The 22,095-nt window shown below is 38.1% G+C and overlaps 1 protein-coding gene across 7 annotated transcripts in view; it reads right to left on the bottom strand.

Moving 5' to 3' along the window:
* The window catches only part of JAM2 (junctional adhesion molecule 2), a 407,749-nt gene that overhangs the window by 342,880 nt on the left and 42,774 nt on the right, over nucleotides 1–22,095 (bottom strand). For 2 of the 7 annotated variants that reach the window (XM_067739256.1, XM_067739261.1), the window contains 6 exons: nucleotides 16,454–16,561; nucleotides 14,889–15,041; nucleotides 11,728–11,930; nucleotides 7,758–7,857; nucleotides 3,453–3,560; nucleotides 1,666–1,681 (listed from right to left, as the gene is read on the bottom strand). In XM_067739256.1, coding sequence (XP_067595357.1) covers nucleotides 1,666–1,681; nucleotides 3,453–3,560; nucleotides 7,758–7,857; nucleotides 11,728–11,930; nucleotides 14,889–15,041; nucleotides 16,454–16,561 — 688 coding nt within the window. The other 5 variants (XM_067739257.1, XR_010943811.1, XM_067739260.1 and 2 more) reach the window with 5 other exon arrangements.

Below are 22,095 nucleotides of genomic sequence, written 5' to 3'. Positions count from 1 at the left end.
AGGCTACCCTGCTTTTCAGAACTCACTCCTGACCTGGCTACTGCTAGTCCTGTTAACTTGGACCTCATCCTGGACTTGCATTGGGATATTATGAGGCTCAGAGACCATCACTGAGGAGCAAGTCTAGAAACAGGAAATCAATGGCATCTTCTTGGTCTTCAAAAGACTTAGGAGATGACAAAGTCTCCGAAGCATGGCAGCTGAGAGTAGAGGGGAACGCCCATAGAGTCGAGGTTGGGTCTGCCATTTCCATACATACAAAGACAGGCACAAATCAACTGAAAATACACTGGAGACTCTGGTGATCTCATCCAGATCTCACGTACCAATGACTCCTAAATTTCTAACTCTAGTTAAGATGTTTTCCCAAACTCCAGATTCATATATTCAGTTACTCACTAATTAACTCTACTTGGCAGTATAACAGGCATCTCAAATATTAAAATTTCAAAGCACTCCAGACAGACCTCTCTACCTACCTCCACCACCACTCTCAAACATGCTCCTCCTGAAACCTTTCACACTTCAGTAAATGGTAACTTCATCTTTCCCAGAGCCTTGGAGCCATCTTTGATTTCTCTCTTCTTCTCACAGCCCACATCGAATCAACCAGCAAACTGTTCAAAATATATCCAGAATCCTATCACTTCTCAACATTTCTGACACCATCACTTTGGGACCAGCCACCATTTTCTCTTGTCTAGATCAGTTAGTAGTTTCCTAACTGTTCTCCCTGCTTCCTCCACCCTCTGTCACCTTACAGTTTATTCTCAACACAGCAGTCAGCGTGAGCTTCTAAGAATTAAATGAGATGCTATCCCTCTGTTCAAGAACCTCCAATGATGTCCCATCTTACTTAGAACCAAAGCCAAACTCCTCACAACTGCCTGGAACAGACTCCATATAATCTAGCCCCTACTACACTATTTGTGTTCACTCATCTCCTCCCTGCATTGTTCTCACTCTGTTCCAACCACACCGGTCCCCTTGTTGTTCCTCAGATACTCCAGGCACTCGAGATCTTTCCCTTTGTTCTCTCCCCTCTGCTTATCTGCATATCTCACTCCCTCAGACGTCCCCTCATCAGTGAGGCCCTCTCTAACCACCTATTTACAAGGGCAATCTCCACTCCTCCCCTGTGCATTCTCTGTTCTCTTACCTGCTTTATCTTTCTCCGTAATACTTATCACAATCTGACATACTGTTGCGCTCATGTAATTGTTTACTTTCTGCCTTACTCTACTAGAATGCAAGCTCCATGGGGCAGAGGAGCTTTTTGGTCTATTTTATTCACTGCTCTGTTATCAGTCCCTAGAACAGGGTTGGACATATATTTGGTATTCAATGAAATGTAAAATGACTTTTAGGGAAAAATTTATTGGAACATTTTAAATTTAGAAAAACACAGAAAAAGTTTTTCAAGTAGTACTATGGAAATGCCTACAAAGTCAAATTAGTGACTATATTTCTTCTCTAGGTAACTAAACATCGTTGACAAGTTGGCATGAGGCATGAGGTGGGATGTATTCCTTGATGAATTCGAGTCACCGCCCATAGAATTAAACCCACACAAACAACCCAACTTCCCACTTTTGACTTTAAACGGATGATGAACAAAAAAGTAGTTGATATGGGGGAAGGCATGCATTAAGAAAGTATACTTACTGGAAGGAGGTTTCTTCTACAAAAGAACAAGTATATATCATTAATGCAAGAATTAATAGGGTATGATACAGATTCATATAAAAATGAGTTTGAGCTTAATTCCTTTTTCTCAGTTTTGATTCTCACTTGCTGACATTGTATACCTCCTAAATCAAACGTTGGCAAACATTTTCTGTTTGCCAACAGGTCCACATGGCAAATATTTTAGGCTTTGTGGGCAAAGAGGTAAAATCGAGGATATTAAGTAAGTACTTACATAACAAAAGAGAAAACAAATTTTCAAAAATTTTTATCAATGAATTAAAAATATAATAATAATCAAAGTCTTGTAATACAGGTCTACTAATTAGAAGAATGGAATTCTTTGGAGGGATAACATTTCTCTTATTTAGGGGTTCAATGTTAGGGTTCCCTATTATCAAATAGACTGCAATGTTTATATGTAAAAACCATTCTTAGCTCGTGGGCCATAGAAAATCAAGTGGCAGACCAGATTTGGTCCATGGGTCATAGTTTGCCAGCCCCTGTCTGAAATGCAAGTTCAAGAAAATGGTTCTCTTAGATAGATTTTCTGCTAGATGAAAACGGGCGTAACATTCTTAGCTAATGAACTAATAATATTCACGTAAAATCTTTAATTAATTCAGCATTTTAAGAAAAACCGTTTACCAAGTCTTTAATAAAAACACTCAGACAGGTATTCTTTGCAGGTAGAGAGAAAAGACAAGAATTTTGAATGAGCAACCTTATCTGTCTGTACTTCCACTGTTGACCAGCAGGGGGACTCAGCCGGATTACATTACACTGGACTGGATAGGAGCACCACACAACAGCTACTATTCATTCACAGAGCAGTTATTCTTAATTACAGGGAATATCCTTGAAACCACATTCATGGAAACATTTTACAATACCTATTTATAGGTATTATTAGAAACCCCCTTTACATTTAAGTTTTATTTTGATATAAGATATTTTTTAAACCTAAATTTCAAAATTAATGTTCACTATAAAAACAGCAGGTCTAAAATTTGTTCATGCTATAAATGTATTATCCTTAAAAATTCTACTTTATACACTAATTTTAGTGGACTTGATGGAGTTGTGCAACTTTGAAGGTCTCAGATAATTTTGAAGACTGGAAGTAAAGAAATGCATTAAGAGAGTAAAACATTTAAAAATCTTATCCATTTACATCAAACCTATTGTATCACCAAACGCGAGTTCCAATAGACCTAAACTTGAAGAATTAAAAACCTCAGAAGCAACCATAATACAATAGGTTTCTAGTTTTTAATTGAACAATTGTCTTCTAAATACAGTTGTGCTAAATTTGACATTCAACATTCCACTGTTCTATACTGATAAAACATTTCACAGATTTATTCCAATGAAATTTCTTATCATAAAACTAGAAATTAATTTTCATCTTGAGATATACGATCCCTTACTTAAAATAAAAGGATCTTAAATACATGTACATGTGCTATAAATATCCATCCACATTGCACATCTCTCGGTATCGCTGCGCTATGCCCCTCCCCGGTGCCTCTCACATATTCTGTGATGATTCCTGGAATGTTGCGATGAGACACCTCTGCCTTTCCTCCCTATATTCGCCGGGATGCTTCATGACTCACCTTCATGTCATCTTGGACATTTTCTACTGCAGGAAAATTAACGAAAAATATTCTCCAGTGTCTGTTAGAACATCTTAGGAGAAACAGTGTCTCAGAAGAAAACTATATCCACAGGAAGCTGTCTGGCAAAGAGTGAAATTCACTTACTTGAAAAGTAGCCTTTCCTCTGAGCATAGCACACGCCAAGGCCACAGACAGAAATCACTAAGGCCACAACTACTACAGCTGCTATTATGCCACTTATGTTGAGATCATCTGGAATGCAAAATAAACCATGCATGAATTCATGTCAAAAAGATGGACCGATGTAGTTATTAAATCGAAAAAGCTCAAAAAACTCCCCTCGGACTTCCCTGGTGGCCCAGTGGTTAAGAATCCGCCTACCAGTGCGGGGGACACAGGTTCGAGCCCTGGTCCAGGAAGATCCCACATGCCACGGAGCAACTAAGCCACAACTACTAAGCCCACGTGCCACAACTACTGAAGCCCGCGCGCCTAGAGCCCGTGCTCCACAACAAGAGAAGCCACCGCAATGAGAAGCCTGCACACTGCATTGAAGAGTAGCTTCTGCTTGCCGCAACTAGAGAAAGCCTGCACACAGCAACGAAGACCCAACACAGCCAAAAATAAATAAATTAAAACAAAACAAATAAAAGCTCCCCTTTGTAGCTATACCATAAATACAGATAGTTTCATGCTTTTTAAGCCTGTTCCACTAACTCACTTCCACGGATACGGTTCAAAATTGATTGAAAATATTAGCAGAGCTAAGTCTTGCAAGAATCTGAAATTTTAAAAAGTTCTATGATCCAGAAATAAAATGTATGGTATTCTCTTGCAGGCATTTGGAGATGCAATAATCCATATGATTAAATATCAGATTGGAAGTGAGCTTTGAAATTCAGTGAGTTCAAGTATTCTACTACAACACTCCCCTCAAATTTTCCTTAAAATTCCTCTACATCGTCATCTGGGTCAATTTCACAAATACGGAAAATTCATTCAACCCCAAAGAAAGCCCATGCCACTGTTGTTCTATAAAACTAAGTATCAGAAACATCTTCTTTCTTGAATTTATATGGGCTTGTGCGTGTGTGTGTGTACATACGCACACATAACACACCCACATACATATATGCCATTAAACTGTTATCCCATTAAGTTAAAAATGAATTAAACTTCCCCAGGCTTTTTCCTGTTACTACTAAGTCATCTTTCCTCTAACCCAATATAACTGCATTTTTTGGACCTAACTTTGAAAAATCACTACCATGTTACCAACTTGTGAGGTTTTTCCAGTTACTGATTCTGTTGCCGAAGAATTAGATTATTAACCTTCTGAGGTTAATATTTCTGCAACTGGGAACTGCATCAAAAATACATTCAAGTCATTAATAAAATGATAAACATGACTTTGGGAAAGAACTATTTAACAGGCTATTAGACATATTTCTTCATATAACAAAATTTACTAGCATGCTCTGGGTGAGGGATCCAACCATGTGTGAATCCATCTACACATTCAATTTGGGTCACATCTTTCCATCTTGTCCATGAGGATTTCATGAGCCATACTCTTCTGTCATTTAGACACTTCTTATGTATTGATTAATATGCAAATTCCTACACTTTTTAAAGGAACAAAGGGTTCTTTTTTTAAAAGCAAGTATTAATTAACATATGGTTAAATAACTTGGAGAAAATATTAGGTACCAGTTTCTCACTAGTAATTTTAGATATTTTAAAGCAGTGCACATTTTGGGAATGATTTTTTAAGAAATATTATTTGAATGAGTCTGCTTATCGTAAAATTTCCTGGTCTTAATTTTTTTTCTTAATGCCAAGTGTTATTAATTTTTCCAGATGCCTCTGAAATATTAACTGATTTTTTTTTTAAAAAAGGAAACTGGGTCAATCTTTCGAAAGGCTGAGTAATTTGACTAGAGTAGGAAACCTTAATTATTGCTTGATATAAACTCGGTTCATATTTGCTTGGGTATTGGGAGGTGGAGATTCATCTATTTATTCACTTGGACAAAAAATAGCAGAGAGGAAAAAAAGAACTACACAATAATCATAATCTAATGCAAAATTAAATTAATAACTAAATAAAACTCCTGAGAACCAAACTGCCTACAATTTTCTTTGTAATAGTCAATGATTTGACACCTACAAAGGGTTTAACCTAAGGGCTATAATCACCCTTAGATTGAAATTTTCATTGACAAAAAACTGTCCTGTAGTTTGTCAATGAATCTGACATCCATGAAGTATTCAAGCTAAAGGCAAATTCTAAACAAAAAAAACTGTCTTATCCAGTAAGTACTAAGTCATGGTATAAATGTTATTTTATTTTCTTCAAAAAAGTAGAAGATAGAAGACTTGTAAGTTAGAGGTAAGTTGTGTTCATCCCATTTGTAATTACTGTGAGATTCTGAGCAAGTAATATGCCCGCCTTATTATGCCTCACTAAAGAGAAAATGTAATAACACATATGAAAATATTGTGTGTTCTTTCTTAATAAAAAAGCCACAATAAAAGGAGGGTATCATTATTCTAAAATAAAAGGAAAGGAACCAAATGCTAAGTGTGAGCAGAATTTTCTGGAGTTGTACAATAAAGCAGCCTGGGAATAATCAGCAAACCCATGATTTACTTTCTTTCTGTACTTCAGAAAGGATTTATTTAGAACAGTAAACAGATCTGGTTTTGGTTACAAGTTGTTGGTGATACTTCACAAAGAAAACTGGAAATGAGGCTTCATGAATTATGTATTTCCAAAGATCTGAATTCCAAACCAAGGATGTAAAACATCGAGGATCAATGGATGAGCTTTAAACAAAGCAATTCTAACTTTTAAGTCAACTTATACCAGAAAGAATAGATATGTGGAAATCATGTTCAAATTAAAGTGATACTACTAGCAAAACACAGAAATCTAAAGTTTGTTATGTATTTATTCACTGCATGCTAGGAAAAATTTAACTAGTATGTCAAAACCATGACTTCACCTATATTATTTCTTAAGATAAAACTAAATTAGGCACTGAAATTAAACATGATCATTTAAAGAAAAAATAAAATGTGATAGTGAATTTTCTAATAACTCCAAAGCGGCATTGAGAGGGATATTTTCTGATAATTTAAGCAAATGCTTATGTTTGACTTTAAATGTCAACACTTGAGTGGGTTGGGTAGATAATATGTATCCCCGAATTTTAAAAAAAACCTTGAAATTCAAACTTACTTGTGGAAATTAGAGTATACTATTGAATATCTTATACTTTAGGATATCCTGAAGTCTAATAAGATTATATTTTCTTTAAAATATCATGCTAAGAGTTAACTGTACACAGACAATATAAATTACTGCCCACGTATCTGCATAACTCAAGACGTGTTGAAAAAATGAATTTCTGACCCCACAAAGCTGAGGACAAGCTCCTGAAACCTAGGGTGCAGCCCCCTCCAGAGTGACCTTTAACCCCTCGGATGCCATCTCCAGCTCATCCCTCTCTATTACACAACCATTTTCAAAACACGGCTTTCATACAAGAACGAGTTTAACCAAATTGTTAAAAGTAAAATGAAAAACAATGTTTGCTCTGAAACTCATGTAATCTGAAAAGATAATTGAGCCTCAATTTTATTCAACTCTAAGACACTTATTTTGTGAATATAATATATGGCAGCTATGTTTTATAGCAAACTAGATCCATAACTATATTCAACATGTCTTGGGAGTTCCCTGGTGGCCTAGGACTCGGCACTTTCACTACTGTGGCCCGGGTTCAGCTCCTGGTTGGGGAATTGAGATACTGCAAGCCGCGCAGCATGGCCAAAAAAAAAGTCTTTTTGGACAGCCTACTCTGCAATAAGTATAAACATACTATTTCAGGGGTTTGAAACAAATTACCAACAATTAAAATAGCCAGTACCTATATAGTGCTCAAAATACACCAGTGCCATTCTAACACTTTTGAATATTAATTATTTTAATCTTCCTAACAACTCTATGAGGACAGTGTATTATAACTTCAATTTTGGGGAGACTGAGGCACGGAGGTTAATTAACTTGCTGAAGAGCCCGTAGTTAATAAGTGGCAGAGCTGGAATTCGAACCCCCATTCTGAATTCTTGACTCTGAGCAACTTAGAGGACTCTTAGCTTTTGTTTCAAAGAGGATTGCTCAGATGAGCATATTTTAAAATTAATTATTGGAAAAATTCAAAAATCTATAAAATACAATGATAAATATTCCTGTCTTGCTTGGAAGCTGGATTAAAACAGCATCTTTGCTATTTGTAATATTATGTCAAACTGATTTTAAACATTCCCTTCCATTTATACTTCAAATCACTCAGCTCTTACTTACTCCTTGCTCCTTCCACCCCCAAATATTTGCACATACTAATTTTAAACCATTTGTTCCTCCCAATATTTCGTGCTTACCTACTTGCATTCGTTTCCCAGGACACCTGCTATGTCCAACAGAATTACGGGCTTCGCAGGAATATTCTCCACTGTCCAGTTTTGAAACAGTATTAAATTGCTATTTGTAGAAGAAAAAAATACATATTTACTTAAACAATAAATCTATCAGTAGACTCCCAAAAGAACTGTGTTCCTTAAATTTATCATTAAGTCGGTCTTTCCTTTTCAGTGACTTAGGACTTTATACATTTTTTTTTAAATTTTACTTTATTTTTGGCTGCAGTGGGGTCTTCGTTACTGCACGCAGGCTTTCTCTAGTTGAGGCAAGCGGGAGCTACTCTTCTCTGCAGTGCGCAGGCTTCTCATTGCGGTGGCTTCTCTTGTTGCGGAGCATGGGCTCTAGTCGAGTGGGCTCAGTAGCTGTGGCTCGCGGGCTCTAGAGCGCAGGCTCACTAGTTGTGGTGCACGGGCTTCGTTGCTCTGCGGCACGTGGGATCTTCCCGGACCAGGGATCAAACCCATGACCCCTGAACTGCCAGGCAGATTCCCAACCACTGTGCCACAGGGAAGTCCCTAGGACTTTATATCTTTACAGTGAATTCAGAAATCTGCCATGTCTTCAAGGAGTAATTAGCTAGGCCTCTGTTTAATTTGACAGAGAAAGACTTAAATATATACAGGAAGTGTCTTTTTTAGTGTGTGATACTGAAAAAGTAGTACAGTTAGGAAGACAGTGGGCATTTTTAAAAGTTTACAGCACATGGTAGTATTAAGTATTGTAGGTAGTTCTAAGTCCTAGGAAACACCATTTATAAATAAAGGCCTCCTTGGCCTTAAAGGCAGTTTTCTAAGTCACAGTGAGTTCACTGCAGCAGCAAACAATGAACACTTCCTCTAAAGAGCCAGAGTTACTACCAGGAAGTAGCATAGGGCCTAGGAAAGTCTTAATGTCATTTATAGGATTACAACTTCTATCAGTTGTAGAATTTGTGAAAATTATGAAAAGATAAAGTCCAACCAACCCTTGTTCTGTCTACTCTGTGCCAAAGCAACTGAAAGGCAAGACTTTGATGTAACAGGCTTCATAGTAGTTTAGCACCTCGGAGAGTTTCAGGAAGGAAGGAAGGAAAGAGGGAAGGAAGGAAGGAAAGAAAGAAGGAAGGGAGGCAGGCGGGTAGACAGGAGGAAAGAAACAATGGGTAGATAGATGGATAAAAGGAGAGAAGTTGGTTAGGTAGTTAGTAGGAGGGAGGGAACTCAGTGTGTTCTGGACACCTTCAAGAATCCTGCCAGGACCTAAGGAGGGTGAGAGGGGTGCTCAGACCCATTCCTTCAGTATCCTCCTGTCACACCCTCAGTACCACAGTGGTCACTGCTGACTGCATCCAAGAGGGGCCATGAACCTCTAAGGAGCACTTCCTTATTGTCTTGTATCCTCATGTAATATATGTGCCTAAAAACAGCCAGGGTTTTGATCTATTTACGGCCTTTTCCTCTCTTTTCCCTACCCACTACCCATATACCTGTTCTTTCTGTATCCTTCAACATGGTGCAATAGAAAGCATTCCCTTGTGTATTCTCACTTTATGGAATCGTCAGTCCCAAGAGCCAGACTCCTTTAAAGATATTCACCATGAACTCAAAGCCAAGGTTATGTATAAACAAAAGTTAGACTAAAACCGAAAATGATCTTCCAGGATATTATAACTGGTGATTAAAAGGAAGCCGTTGTCTTCCATACACTGGAGTCTTTGTTTTGCTCATTTTTCAGAAAATAACCCATGCTGGTTCTGCCCTGGTGCACCCCTTTGACATCACAGATATTTCAAGGGTTGAGCTGAGGAAAGTGAATCTATATCTCTTCAGACTTGGCTTGGGGCTTTTCATCACCTGCTCTGAGAAAACACAAATTTGAAAAGTAAATATAGCCAAGTGTGACTGCAGGTTTTCTACCCAATTTCTCAGTGTAAAATCACTTGGACCTGCTGACTGAGTCTGCTGATGCTGAAAGGGCCAGAGCATCCCTTCCTCAGGGAGTAGCCACATCAATCCACCGATATGTTTATCTTTCAGTCACTTTATCAATATGCTTTATTACTTACCAGAGGATCTAGTTTTTAAATGTTATCATGCACTTGTAGATTGAAGGGATGAAAGGAAATATTATACCTCCTCTAAAAATTTATTAAAATTTTTATTACCATGCCTTTAAGATTCTTTTGATAGTGGTTGTGATAGTGATTCTGCCTTGCTGGAAATGCAGCATTTTTAAACTGACATATTACTTTGAATCCAAAAAAAAAAGCTTCAAATTTAATTGTCTTTTTTTTACTCCCACCTCTACCCTAAAAAGTCAGCGTCAAAAACAGTAAAAATACTTTTATTTGTAAATGTCATTAACTTTAAAGATCTTATTTACAGATTTCCAACAGGATTCCTTAGAAAGGATTTTCAATCGATCAGACAATCTGGACTAAATCTAAAGTAATAGATACTCAAGTCACAAAGTCAATTGTTGACGAGCTAGTCATGGAAGAGTTTAATGACACAGACATCCTATCACAGGTTGGCAAGAGTCACTATTCTCACACGGCTGGTACTGAGGTCAGGGCATCCCCAAGAAAGTTTTCTATTTAAAAATTTTTTTTATTAAAGTATAGTTGATTTACAACGTTGTGTTTGTTTCTGGTGTTGTTATACGTACATGTATATCTCTATTCTTTTTCAGAATCTTTTCCCTTATGGTTGATTACAAGATATGGAATATAGTTCCCTGCACTAAACAGTAGGACCTTCTTGTTTACCTTTTTTTAAAAATATTTATTTATTTATTAATTTTTGGCTGCGTTGGGTCTTCATTGCTGCGCGCAGGCTTTCTCTGGTTGCGGTGAGCGGGGGCTACTCTTCGTTGCGGTGTGCGGGCTTCTCATTGTGGTGGCTTCTCTTGCTGTGGAGCACTGGCTCTAGGCATGCAGGCTTCAGTAGTTGCGGCACGCGGGCTTCAGTAGTTGTGGCTTGTGGGCTCTAGAGTACAGGCTCAGTAGTTGCGGTGCATGGGCTTAGTTGCTCTGCAGCATGTGGCATCTTCCTGGACCAGGGCTCGAACCCGTGTCTCCTGCACTGGCAAGCGGATTCTTACCCACTGCGCCACCAGGGAAGCCCTGTATCACATTTTAGATTCCACAGATAAGTGATGTCATATGATATTTGTCTTTCTCTGTCTGACGTACTTCACTTATTATGATGATCTCTAGGTCCATCCATGTTGCTGCAAATGGCATTATTTCATTCTTTTATATATAAATATAAAATAATGAAATATATGCGATATATATGTGTGTGTGTATATATATGTGTGTATGTATGTATGTGTGTATATATATATACAGCACATCTTTTTTATCCTTTCATCTGTCGATGGACATTTTGGTTGCTTCTATGTCTTGGTTATTGTAAACAGTGCTGCTATGAACACTGAGGTGCATGTATCTTTTCAAATTAGTTTTCTCTGGATATAGGCCCAGGAGTGGGACTGCAGGATCATATGGTAGTTCTATTTTTAGTTTTTTAAGGAACCTCCATACCGTTTTCCATAGTGGCTGCATCAGTTTACATTCCCACCAACAGTGTAGGAGGGTCCCCTTCCCAAGGGAGTTTTCATGCATTTCCCTGGTATTATAAATACGAGACTGCACCTAGTACCTTTCCAGGCCTGATCCATCATCATGACTCCATCTTGGCCTGCGTCAGGCCCCTGGTGCAGACCTTTTTGTGTCCAACTCCCTAGTTCTCTGTTTTGTCTTCTCCTCTCCTGTGGCAGCCTTTTCCATCACTTCTCTGTATGAGTGCCGCCATCTTTCCTGCTATCCTTTCCTCTCTCTACTTAACGAGCAATGGTATCAGCCCTCTACTCTCCATTATTTTAGTTCTAATATTTTTTTTTCCAAATGCAAGACAGTTATTAGGCCAATGCTTGAAATGATCTTACCAGAGTTCCAGATTTTGTATTCATTGTGTATGAGCTGTTGGCACTTGGGGAGCCAAGTTTTGGATTCTCTAGCAAACGGATGCCATCCTTAAACCACGTGTATTCAGGAGCCGGGTTGCCTTCTTTGTCTTGACATCGCAACTCCACCACAGTTCCACGCAGTGCAGAACTGGGTACTTCACATGATGGAACTGCCGGAGCCACTGGAGGATGGAAGTCAAATGGCATTGGTTATTTACAAGCTAAATGAGGATTTTAACAGCCAGCTAAAGATGGATTTATTGGACACCTGTCACAGAGACTGGCTACTTGTTCAAGAGACCCACTTCCTTTCCTCACAGGCACACAGCTAGACCACATTTGTCAGCCCCCTTGTAGCCGGATGGGATCACATGCATGAGTTCTGACCAATGGAATCTGGGGAAAAGTCATATATGCTATTCCCATGCCTGATCCATAAAAGCTTCCTGTATGATTCTCCATCCATTCCCTCCCCCTCCCCCTCCCACTACCAAGGAGGTGTCAATACCCATGGTGACCTCAGAAAGCTATGTATCAAAGATGTCATGCTTACATTAGCTTGGGTCCCTACTGATTTCATTAAGTAGGGCAATATAGTTCCACCACTGCTATCTCTGTCTCCAATTATTTAGACTTTACTTACATAAGAAAGAAACTTCTATTATGTAAGCCACTCACTGAGAGTTCAGGGCTTGCCTGTTACACTTGCAAACACTACATTAGCTACTACAACAGCTATTCTTTTCTAGATAAACAATCTCTACTTCTCCCCTCATCAATGATTTTCATGTATTATTATCAACTATATTCCAACAAAGTCAAACCTGAGTATATTTTCAGGATCAGTACTCAAACTAAAATCCCATTCAGGCCAAGACAGAGAATACCTGAATTAAGGTTATTCTGGTCCCAGGGATTTGTAAAGTAAACCAGACTTTACTTAAATCCAGGAAAACCCAGAACTGTCTGTGTAGGCAGAGTTCTAACACGGTCCCCCAATTCCCCGGCCCTGGTGTATGTACACGTTCTCTCAGTTATTCAATCAAACACAAATGTAGGTACTACTCTGAAGGGATTTTAGAGATGTAATTAAGGTCCCAAATCTCTTGTCTTTAAGGTAGGGGAGATTATTTAGATGGGTCTGCCCTAATGACATGACCTCTTTTTTTTTTTAATATTTTATTTATTTATTTATTTAGGCTGCACCGGGTCTTGTGGCATGCAGGGTCTTCGTTGTGGCCTGCGGACTTCTTAGTTGCGGGCATGCATGCGGAATCTAGTTCACCGACCAGGGATCAAACCCATGCCCCCTGCATTGGAAGCGTCGAGTCTTACCCACTGGACCACCAGGGAAGTCCCCACATGACCTCTTTAAAAGTAGTTTTCTCTGGCTGGTCACAGAAGGGAAATTCAGAGATTCAAAACACAAGAAGGATTCAACATGCTTTTGTTGGGTTGTAGATAGAGAGGCCCCATGGCAAGGAATGTGGTGGCTCTGGGAACTGAGCGTGGCCTCCAGCTGATAGCCAGCATGGAAAGGGGACCTCAGTTTTACAACCGTAAGGAACTGAAATCTGCCAACAAGAATAAATAAGCTTGACGGCAGATTTGCTTCCAGAGCCTCCAGTCAATAATTGAGCCCAGCTGACTCCTCGATCTCAGCCTTGTGATATCCTGGGCAGAGAACCCAGCCACATTTTGCTGAGCTTCTGATCTACAGAACTGTGAGCTAATAAATGGGTGGTTGTTTTAAGCTGCTAAGTTTGTGATCATTTGGTATGTGGCAGAAGACTAATACACCAGCTGAATCTCCCGCAAGGTTTTCTGGATGAAATTTCTTCTATAACAGTAAGTACATCATTAGAATTTTAGAAAGAGCCTGGACTATGTAGAAAAAGGAAGAGGAGTCGTTTTATTCTCTTTGCTTAGTAGTTTATAGTAACATCTATGGAGAAGAACTGATCATTTCCTCCACCAGTTGTCATCATGGGCAGTTACTATCTATCAGTGAGTCTTAGAGTAACTAAATATATTGGCTTTGAAGTTAACCCCATCTGGATCCAAATCCTGGCCCAGATACTTACTAGCTCTGCAGCCTTAGGAAAATCACTTAGCATCTATCTCCTCATCTGTAAAAATCAGGTTGTCAGTGAAGATTAAGTAAAATTACACATGTGAAAGAGCCTAATGCATACTAGCTGCATAATAAATGCTAATTTCCTTTCTTTATCAAAATAACTTCTATACTTCCCCAGCCTACATTTAAAAAAAAATTATTTTATTGAAGTATAGTTGATTTATAATGTTGTGTTAATTTCTGCTGTACAGCAAAGTGATTCAGTTATACATGTATATACATTGGTTTTCATATTCTTTTCCATTATGGTTTTATCACAGGATATTGAATATAGCTCCCTGTGCTATACAGTAGGACTTTGTTGTTTATTCATTCTATATATATAGTAGCTTGCATCTGCTAATTCCAATACTTTTTTTTGTTTTATTGCTTTTCTATCATCTCATTTGAGGCTTTTTTTTTTTGCAGTATGCGGGCCTCTCACCGCTGTGGCCTCTCCCGTTGTGGAGCACAGGCTCCGGACACGCAGGCTCAGCGGCCATGGCTCACGGGCCCAGCCGCTCCGCGGCATGTGGTATCCTCCCGGACCGGGGCACGAACCCGTTTCCCCTGCATCGGCAGGCGGACTCTCAACCACTGCGCCACCAGGGAAGCCCAGAGACTATTTTATATGGTAAGAGAATTACTACCTATGCTGAAAATGGTTGAAAAATAAACTCTTGATAAAGCAGAAACTAACACACCATTGTAAAGCAATTATATTCCGATAAAGATGTTAAAAAATAAACTCTTAGGGAAAATGCTTCTATGTACGGTGGAGGACCATTAAAGTTTACCTGAATCTTAATTGAAAAGAGATTTTGTCATAATAAGTTAGTAACATTAACATTTAAGCAGCCAACGAGGTGAGAAGGAGTAATAGCCAAGATTTTGCAGGAACAGCGGTGCTGGTGGTCCACCTTTATAACTTCACTCGCTGGGGCCCTGAGTTGCCTCATTGCTCCAGGGTTGGATGATGGGGATGAGGGTGGGAACAGTAATCACACAGATACAAGCACATCACCTAATACTTCTAGAGTGAGTGTATCCTCTTCCAGGTTTTGACCTTGTTCAGATGGGGCACTAACTTCACAACGATATTTCCCGGCATCATTTCTCGTAACATTTTTGATCCGTATGCTGAAATCTATCATCTCAGCTCGATCTTTAAAATCTCCTTTTAGAAAAAGAGGACAATGATGTTAATAATGATATAATAATTTTCTATATACTACCTTTCTCTAGTCACTTCATTCAGTAACCACTGCATTTATTTTCCTATTAATAAACTCAATTTAAAAATTTTAAAATTGTATGAGTGCTGCTCTTTCAAACTTCTATTTCTTTTTTAGAACGTCATACTATTCACAAAAGAACACTCAGTTCCGTATTCCCATATTTTATTTGAAAGAATTCAACCCTCATTCCTGCCTCATCCCCTTTCTAGTATGCTAGAATAAATAGATTCACATCTTCAAAAGATACTGGAGAGCCTAGTTTAACTAGCTGGAACAGTAACTTTATGTGTGGTGGCTTGCATGATACTGCCACAAAAAAGAAGGTGAGGGGGTCTTTAAAAACATTCTTTGGATTAGTTTTTGATAGTAATTTGTACGGAATTAAAATAGTGTTTTGTATCACATTAGATTAGCATTACAGAAAATTCAAGTAAAAACAGCTGTGCTATTAGGCCTCTGCTGCCCGTAATCCTATCTTAACAGGTAAGAACCACAGGGATATTTTAAATTTTCTATGAACTTTAAACATTTGCTCACTTGTTTAATTCTTTAAAATTAAAGTAAAATATATTTTAAAATAATAACCTGTTTATTATACTTAAGTTATATTTCCAACTTTTTAAATAATTATAATGGAAAATTTCAAGCATGCACAAAATTAGAGAGTATAGTAAAATGAACCTCAACAAACCATCACCCAACTGTAATTTTAATCAATGCTACGCCTGTCTTACTACATCTGCACCTTTAACCACTGGATTATTTTGAACTAAATCACAGACACCATTGCATTTTATCTATCATTACCAATACTTTAAATTAAAAGCTTACTATATATTCAACAAGAAGGATAGGGAGTATAAAGAAATGTATAACAATAAAAAATGTAAAAAAGAAAGCACTGGATAAGGGTAGCTGTATTTACCTTCCCCTAAGTCTTAACTCCCTAAACTTCTCAGTGATGGCCTTGCTTTCTCAATGGTGATATGGAAATAGGGTAAAGTTACTACAATTGAGCAGTGACCCTCCATCCCAACCCCACACCATCTTTTCGTCCTTTCCCGCAAGAGTTTAATCTACTGGGCCAGCAAGAACAATTGCATCTTACATCCTCTAGAAGTGAGGTGAGAAATGAGGGGTCCAGGGCCTCCATGGAGGTGAACTTCTTCTGTTCCCTGTCCTCTGTTTTTGTGGTTGTTGTGTTTTGGGTCTCAGTCTCTATTGGTTTCATCTCACACTTACAGAAACACATTCTCAGTCATCAGCCATGTCCTGCCCTCATTGGTTAATTAAAGGACCTGGGGTATTTGGTGCTCTCTTGCTCTCACCTTATCGAGTCCCAGCATCTTACCTTGAAGAGCCTGTTGATAGTAGACAAAGGAGACACTGCGCCCCAGTTTCTTCCACTCCAATCTGGAGGAAATGGTCTTCTTTGGGTATTTACAGGCTAAAATAACCTCTAGGAACATAAATAAAAATACTTTTTAAAAAATTGTCCCTCTGAAATAATATTTTACTTAATAAATTTTTAACATCCTTAAATTATTATTTTATACATTCATTCATTTATTTATTCATAAATTTCCTCAACAGGTTGGCTTAATTCAAAGATGAATTGAAAGCATTATGATTATTTCGCAAAATAATTTTGTGACACTATGCTACTTTCCCTAGTTCTTGAGCTTCAGTTATCATCTGTAAAATAAGATAGTATCTCATAGAGTTGTTGAGTCTTCATATACAATAATATATGCAAAGCACACATGCCTGGACATAGTAAGTCTTTAAAAATGGCAGCTATGATTAATTATTTATCTTTTTCTTCCCCATCTCAGTCTTCAAGGAGTTTACAGTCTGGTAGAAGAGACAAGTAAGACAGTGTAATTTCAGTCCAAGGTGATGAGTGCCAGGATGGAGGTAAATAGTGGATGGTTCACCCTACTGCCTAAGAAAGGCACTTAGCCCAGCCCAGGCCATGCTATGGAACCCCAAATGGTCCCTCAACACGCTACATCCTCACTCAGATCCCTTTTTTGATAACCTTCTCTGAAAATACATTAATACACACCCAATATGGTCTCCTAATAAATCATTGACTCCCACCCCTCACCTCAATCCAGAAAAATTATTCAAAGATTTCATCTTGGCATCAGGTTTAACCGCCTCAATGTAGCTCACTAAGGTTACTTTACCACGGGCAATTTACTGCACTTATGTCATTAAAGGATTCCTGGAACTACCCAAGGAGCCCCCTCCTTTAACTGTCCAAACAAGATGACGGACGGAAGAAAAACCCAGGGCTTGCCTGCCAACTACTTCAAGTTGCCAAATGGAAATCTCTAGTTCTAACTTTTTTTTTTTTTTTTTTTTGCGGTACGCGGGCCTCTCTCTGTTGTGGCCTCTCCCGTTGCGGAGCACAGGCTCTGGATGCGCAGGCTCAGTGGCCATGGCTCACGGGCCCAGCTGCTCTGCAGCACGTGGGATCTTCCCGGACTGGGGCACGAACCCGTGTTCCCTGCATCGGCAGGCGGACTCTCAACCACTGCGCCACCAGGGAAGCCCTAGTTCTAACTATTTTTAAAGTATGTTTCAGCCAGCTCTCTGGAGTGTCAACTTCATATTTTTTTTAAGTTTTTATTTTATATTGGAATATAGTTGATTTACAATGTTGTGTTAGTTTCAGGTGTACTGCAAAGTGATTCAGGTATACATGTACATATATCGATTATTTTTCAGATTCTTTTCCCATATAGGTTATTACAGAGTACTGGGCAGAGTTCCCTCAACTTCATATTTCTGAAACTTTTTTTCCTCCACAATGCATACAGTTTGACCTAAAAAACACAGTATCTTTGACTAGAAGAGAAACTATGTTAAAATCCTTCTCATACCTCTGATTTTGATGTTAAGCAGACTTAATGCCGTTAAAAAAAAATAATTCAGGATATTACATGACATGGTAGATTAGAAAGCAATACTTATAATATTTATCCCAGGTTTTATTAAAAGTATACACATAGATATGGACAAAAAGCCTGTATGAATATGTATGAAAATATTAACCCAGTGATGATTTCTGTGTGACAGAATTATGATTTTTCTGTTAAAATGTAGTTTCTAATTTTTTTTTAGTTTCACACACATTGCTAAAAATATAGAAATAGAATAACAGGTAATGGAAGATAGGAAGTAGGATAGAGAAAAGAAAGACAAGGAAAAATAATCCAAAATTTGTTTTTAAGGATACCTAGGTTTTTTTTTTTTTTTTTTGGATGCCTAGTTTTAAAAAGTTTTATGTTACAAACAGACATCATTTTACAGGCATGTTTACAATTATGCTACACAGACAAATGTGTGCCGAGGGACTTGTCTGAGGAAACATGGCTCTGTTCTGTTGATTAAGGAGAATGGGTGGTGGCCTTCCGGAGTCTTGAGCTCTAGATAGGTTTCCTTCCCGTATTTTGTTGAGTTTCCAGCAATTAAACACACACCCACACTCATTTTTAGCTCACACTCCTAGGTCTTAGGAATAAATTTACACTCAAATAATCAAATTGTTTCGCATATTTAACTGGACACACACACACACTCCTTTTGGTGAATTCTTCCTGATTTCTATACTCATTACTCTATGGAAAACCTCTGCAGAAATTATGTTAAAAATGTAACCAATGGTTCTCTTAAGTGAAGTGACTCCACTCCAGCCTCAATCTCATTGACCATATAAAATGTGGAGAAATGGTCTATGCAATTTGTCCAAAATATATTGAGTATTTACTGTGTGTCTGGCATTGTTCTTGAGCTATAGCAGTGAGCAAAACAAAGATCCCTCCCCTTTGGGATCTTACAATTTGCAGGGGGTCAGACACACAAGAAACATCACGAAGTGAATTATATAGTACGTTAAGAGGTCATGAGTGCTATGAAAATAAGAGTAGATCAGAGTACAGGAAGTTTGGGAATCTGGGGAATGGGGGTGCAGTTTTAAAAGAATAGAGTAGTCAGAGTTCACCTCATTTAGAAGGTGATAATTAACCAAAGACTTAAAAGAGGGAATTTGAATTTTTGAATTTCCTGGAATCTGAATTTCGCCTTGTGGTTCTTTGGGAGTGTTCCAAGCAGGGGAACACCCTGACCTCAAAAACTGTGAGAAACAGTAAATCTACTGAACCATGGGGTCAACATATGAGGATAGAGAACCAAGTGAACTGAGAAGCTAACTACCATGGACTCTCCTCTCTCTTTTCAGCCCAAATTCAACATTCATGGCCAGCATAATTTTCCGTGTCTAGCCCTCGGCATTATTATGCCATAATATGGTAGTTTAAGGCACAGGCTTTGAAGTTAGACCTCTGCCATAAACCAGACGTGTGATATTGAGCAAATTATTTAACTTTTTAAAAAAAAGATGTGATTGTGTTCACATCTGTAAAATGACAAGAACAACATTACTCATCTTGCAAAGTTGTGGTAAAGATTAAATGAGATAATATATTTACATACTTGGGTGCACATGGTACTCTGTATATAGTCCATGTTCCATAAATGGTTATTATTACTTTTACCCATGAGGCACTTCTCTTACTTGTAGTTATAAGCTTGCCTTGGCATGGTAGAAATCCATACTTAATACCATCATAAATCTACCCCCAAATTACTCAGATTTGAGCTAAAGTGTTTCCTGTGTTTGAGACAGTAAAGAAAATAATATAGACATAAATCATACTTTCTCAAAGCAAGGCATATTAGAACAGAAAAATGCGCCAAGTTTTTCTATTAAGATGATTATTACATTGCCAAAAATATCTGTTCCAGTTTGGATTGAGAAAAGATAATTCTTTGTTTGGAAAAAGCATTTGTTCAACATGTAGCAAAATAATCACTTTAAGGAATCACACAGCTAGAATCACTGTGAATTTTAATTTTTCTAAGATTCTGTATTGTTGACTCTTGTTTGATTTCATTCTCTGTGCTCAAGTTAAAAATCATCAAAATCTTACATAATGCGAGAAGAGAATGTATACTACCAAAGTAGTTCTGGAGAATTACCATAAATTATTACTTCTGTGGAGAAAAGCATGCTATTAAATTCTGATTTATTTCTCTCAGGGTTGTGCTCTCTGCATAAGGCTGCTCATGTAACTTACAAGCCTGGCAGAGCAGCGCTCGCTTTACTCTCATTCTGCTTTTGGCATCACTATGGGAGGTGATACAGAAAAGCAGTACTGAAAAGAAGGAATTAATTAATTCATAATTGTTTGAAATCATAGAGACAAGAGACAAAAAACTGAATGAGTTGGGGGGAACACACATATACACAAATCATAAAATATTTTAGTACAACTCAACAACAAAAAAACAAACAACCCAATCAAAAAATAGGCAGAAGACCTAAATACACACTTCTCCAAAGAAGACACACAGATGGCCAAGAGGCACATGAAAGATGCTCAATATTGTTAATCATTAGAGAAATGCAAATCAGAACTACAATGAGGTATCACCTCACACTGGTCAGAATGACCATCATTAAAATGTCTACAAATAACAAATGCTGGAGAGGGTGTGGAGAAAAGGGAACCCTCTTGCACTGCTGGTGGGAATGTAAGCTCGTGCAGCCATTACAGAAAGCAGTATGGAGGTCCCTCAGAAAACTAAAAATAGAATTACCATATGATCCAGCAATCCCATTCCTGGGCATATATCCCGACAAAACTATAATTTAAAAAGATACATGCACCCCTATGCTCATAGCAGCACTATTCACAATAGCCAAGACATGGAAACAACCTAAATGTCCATTGACAGATGAATGGATAAAGAAGAGGTGGTACATATATACAGTGGAATACTAACTACTCAGCCATGAAAAAAAAAAAAAAGCCATTTACAGGGGGCTTCCCTGGTAGCGCATTGGTTAAGAATCTGCCCGCCAATGCAGGGGACATGGGTTCAAGCCCTGGTCTGGGAAGATGCCACATGCTGCAGAGCAACTAAGTCTATGTGCCACAACTACTGAGCCTGCACTCTGGAGCCCGTGAGCCACAACTACTGAACCCAAGTGCCACAACTACTGAAGCCCACGTGCTCTGAAACAAGAGAAGCCACTGCAATAAGAAGCCCGTGCACTGCAACGAAGAGTAGCCCCCGCTCGCTGCAACCAGAGAAAAGCCTGCGAGCAGCAACAAAGACCCGACACAGCCAAAAATAAAATAAATAAATTAAAAAAAAAGAAAAAGCCATTTGCAGCAACACGGATGCCGCCAGAGATTATCATACTAAGTGAAGTAAGTCAGAAAGAGAAAGACAAATACCATATGATATCACTTACATGTGGAATCTAAAATATGACACAAATGAACCTATCTAAAAAACAGAAACAGACTCACAGACATAGAGAACAGACTTGTGGTTGCCAAGGGGGAGGGAAGGTGGGGGAGGATAGACTGCGAGATTAGGGTTAGTAGATACAAATTATTACATATAGAATGGATGGACAACAAGGTCCTACAACAAGGTATAGCACAGGGAACTATATTCAATGTCCTGGGATAAACTGTAATGGAAAAGAATATAAAAAAGAATGTATAATGTACATATGCATAACCAACCAAGTCACTTTGCTGTGCAGCAGAAATTAATACAACACTGTAAATCAACTATACTTCAGTTTAAAAAAGTAAAAACAAAAAAAATATTTTAGACTTTAAGTAAAATTAAGTTACTGCATAAAATATCCTAAAAGTGAAATGTTGAAGAAGATAGATAGAAATTTATTTTTGCTTTATGGAAAGCCAAGTTGGAATGATTGGAGCACATATAAAATAGAATCAAAATGTAATTTTTAATTAAAAGGAGCAGAGGCGAGATTAAAAAAATAGAAAATACTTACTTGGGAGTAAATAAGACTAACATTTGATTGCAATAAACATAGAAGGATTTTCTATTTCCTATCTGTAGAAGGATTTATTTCAAAAATAAAACACACATTTT

Source organism: Pseudorca crassidens, chromosome 5, assembly GCF_039906515.1.
Source record: "Pseudorca crassidens isolate mPseCra1 chromosome 5, mPseCra1.hap1, whole genome shotgun sequence".
In the NCBI taxonomy this organism is placed as follows: Eukaryota; Metazoa; Chordata; class Mammalia; order Artiodactyla; family Delphinidae; genus Pseudorca; species Pseudorca crassidens.
Note: the sequence above shows the minus strand (reverse complement) of the source record. Positions and strands in the feature narration are given on the sequence as shown.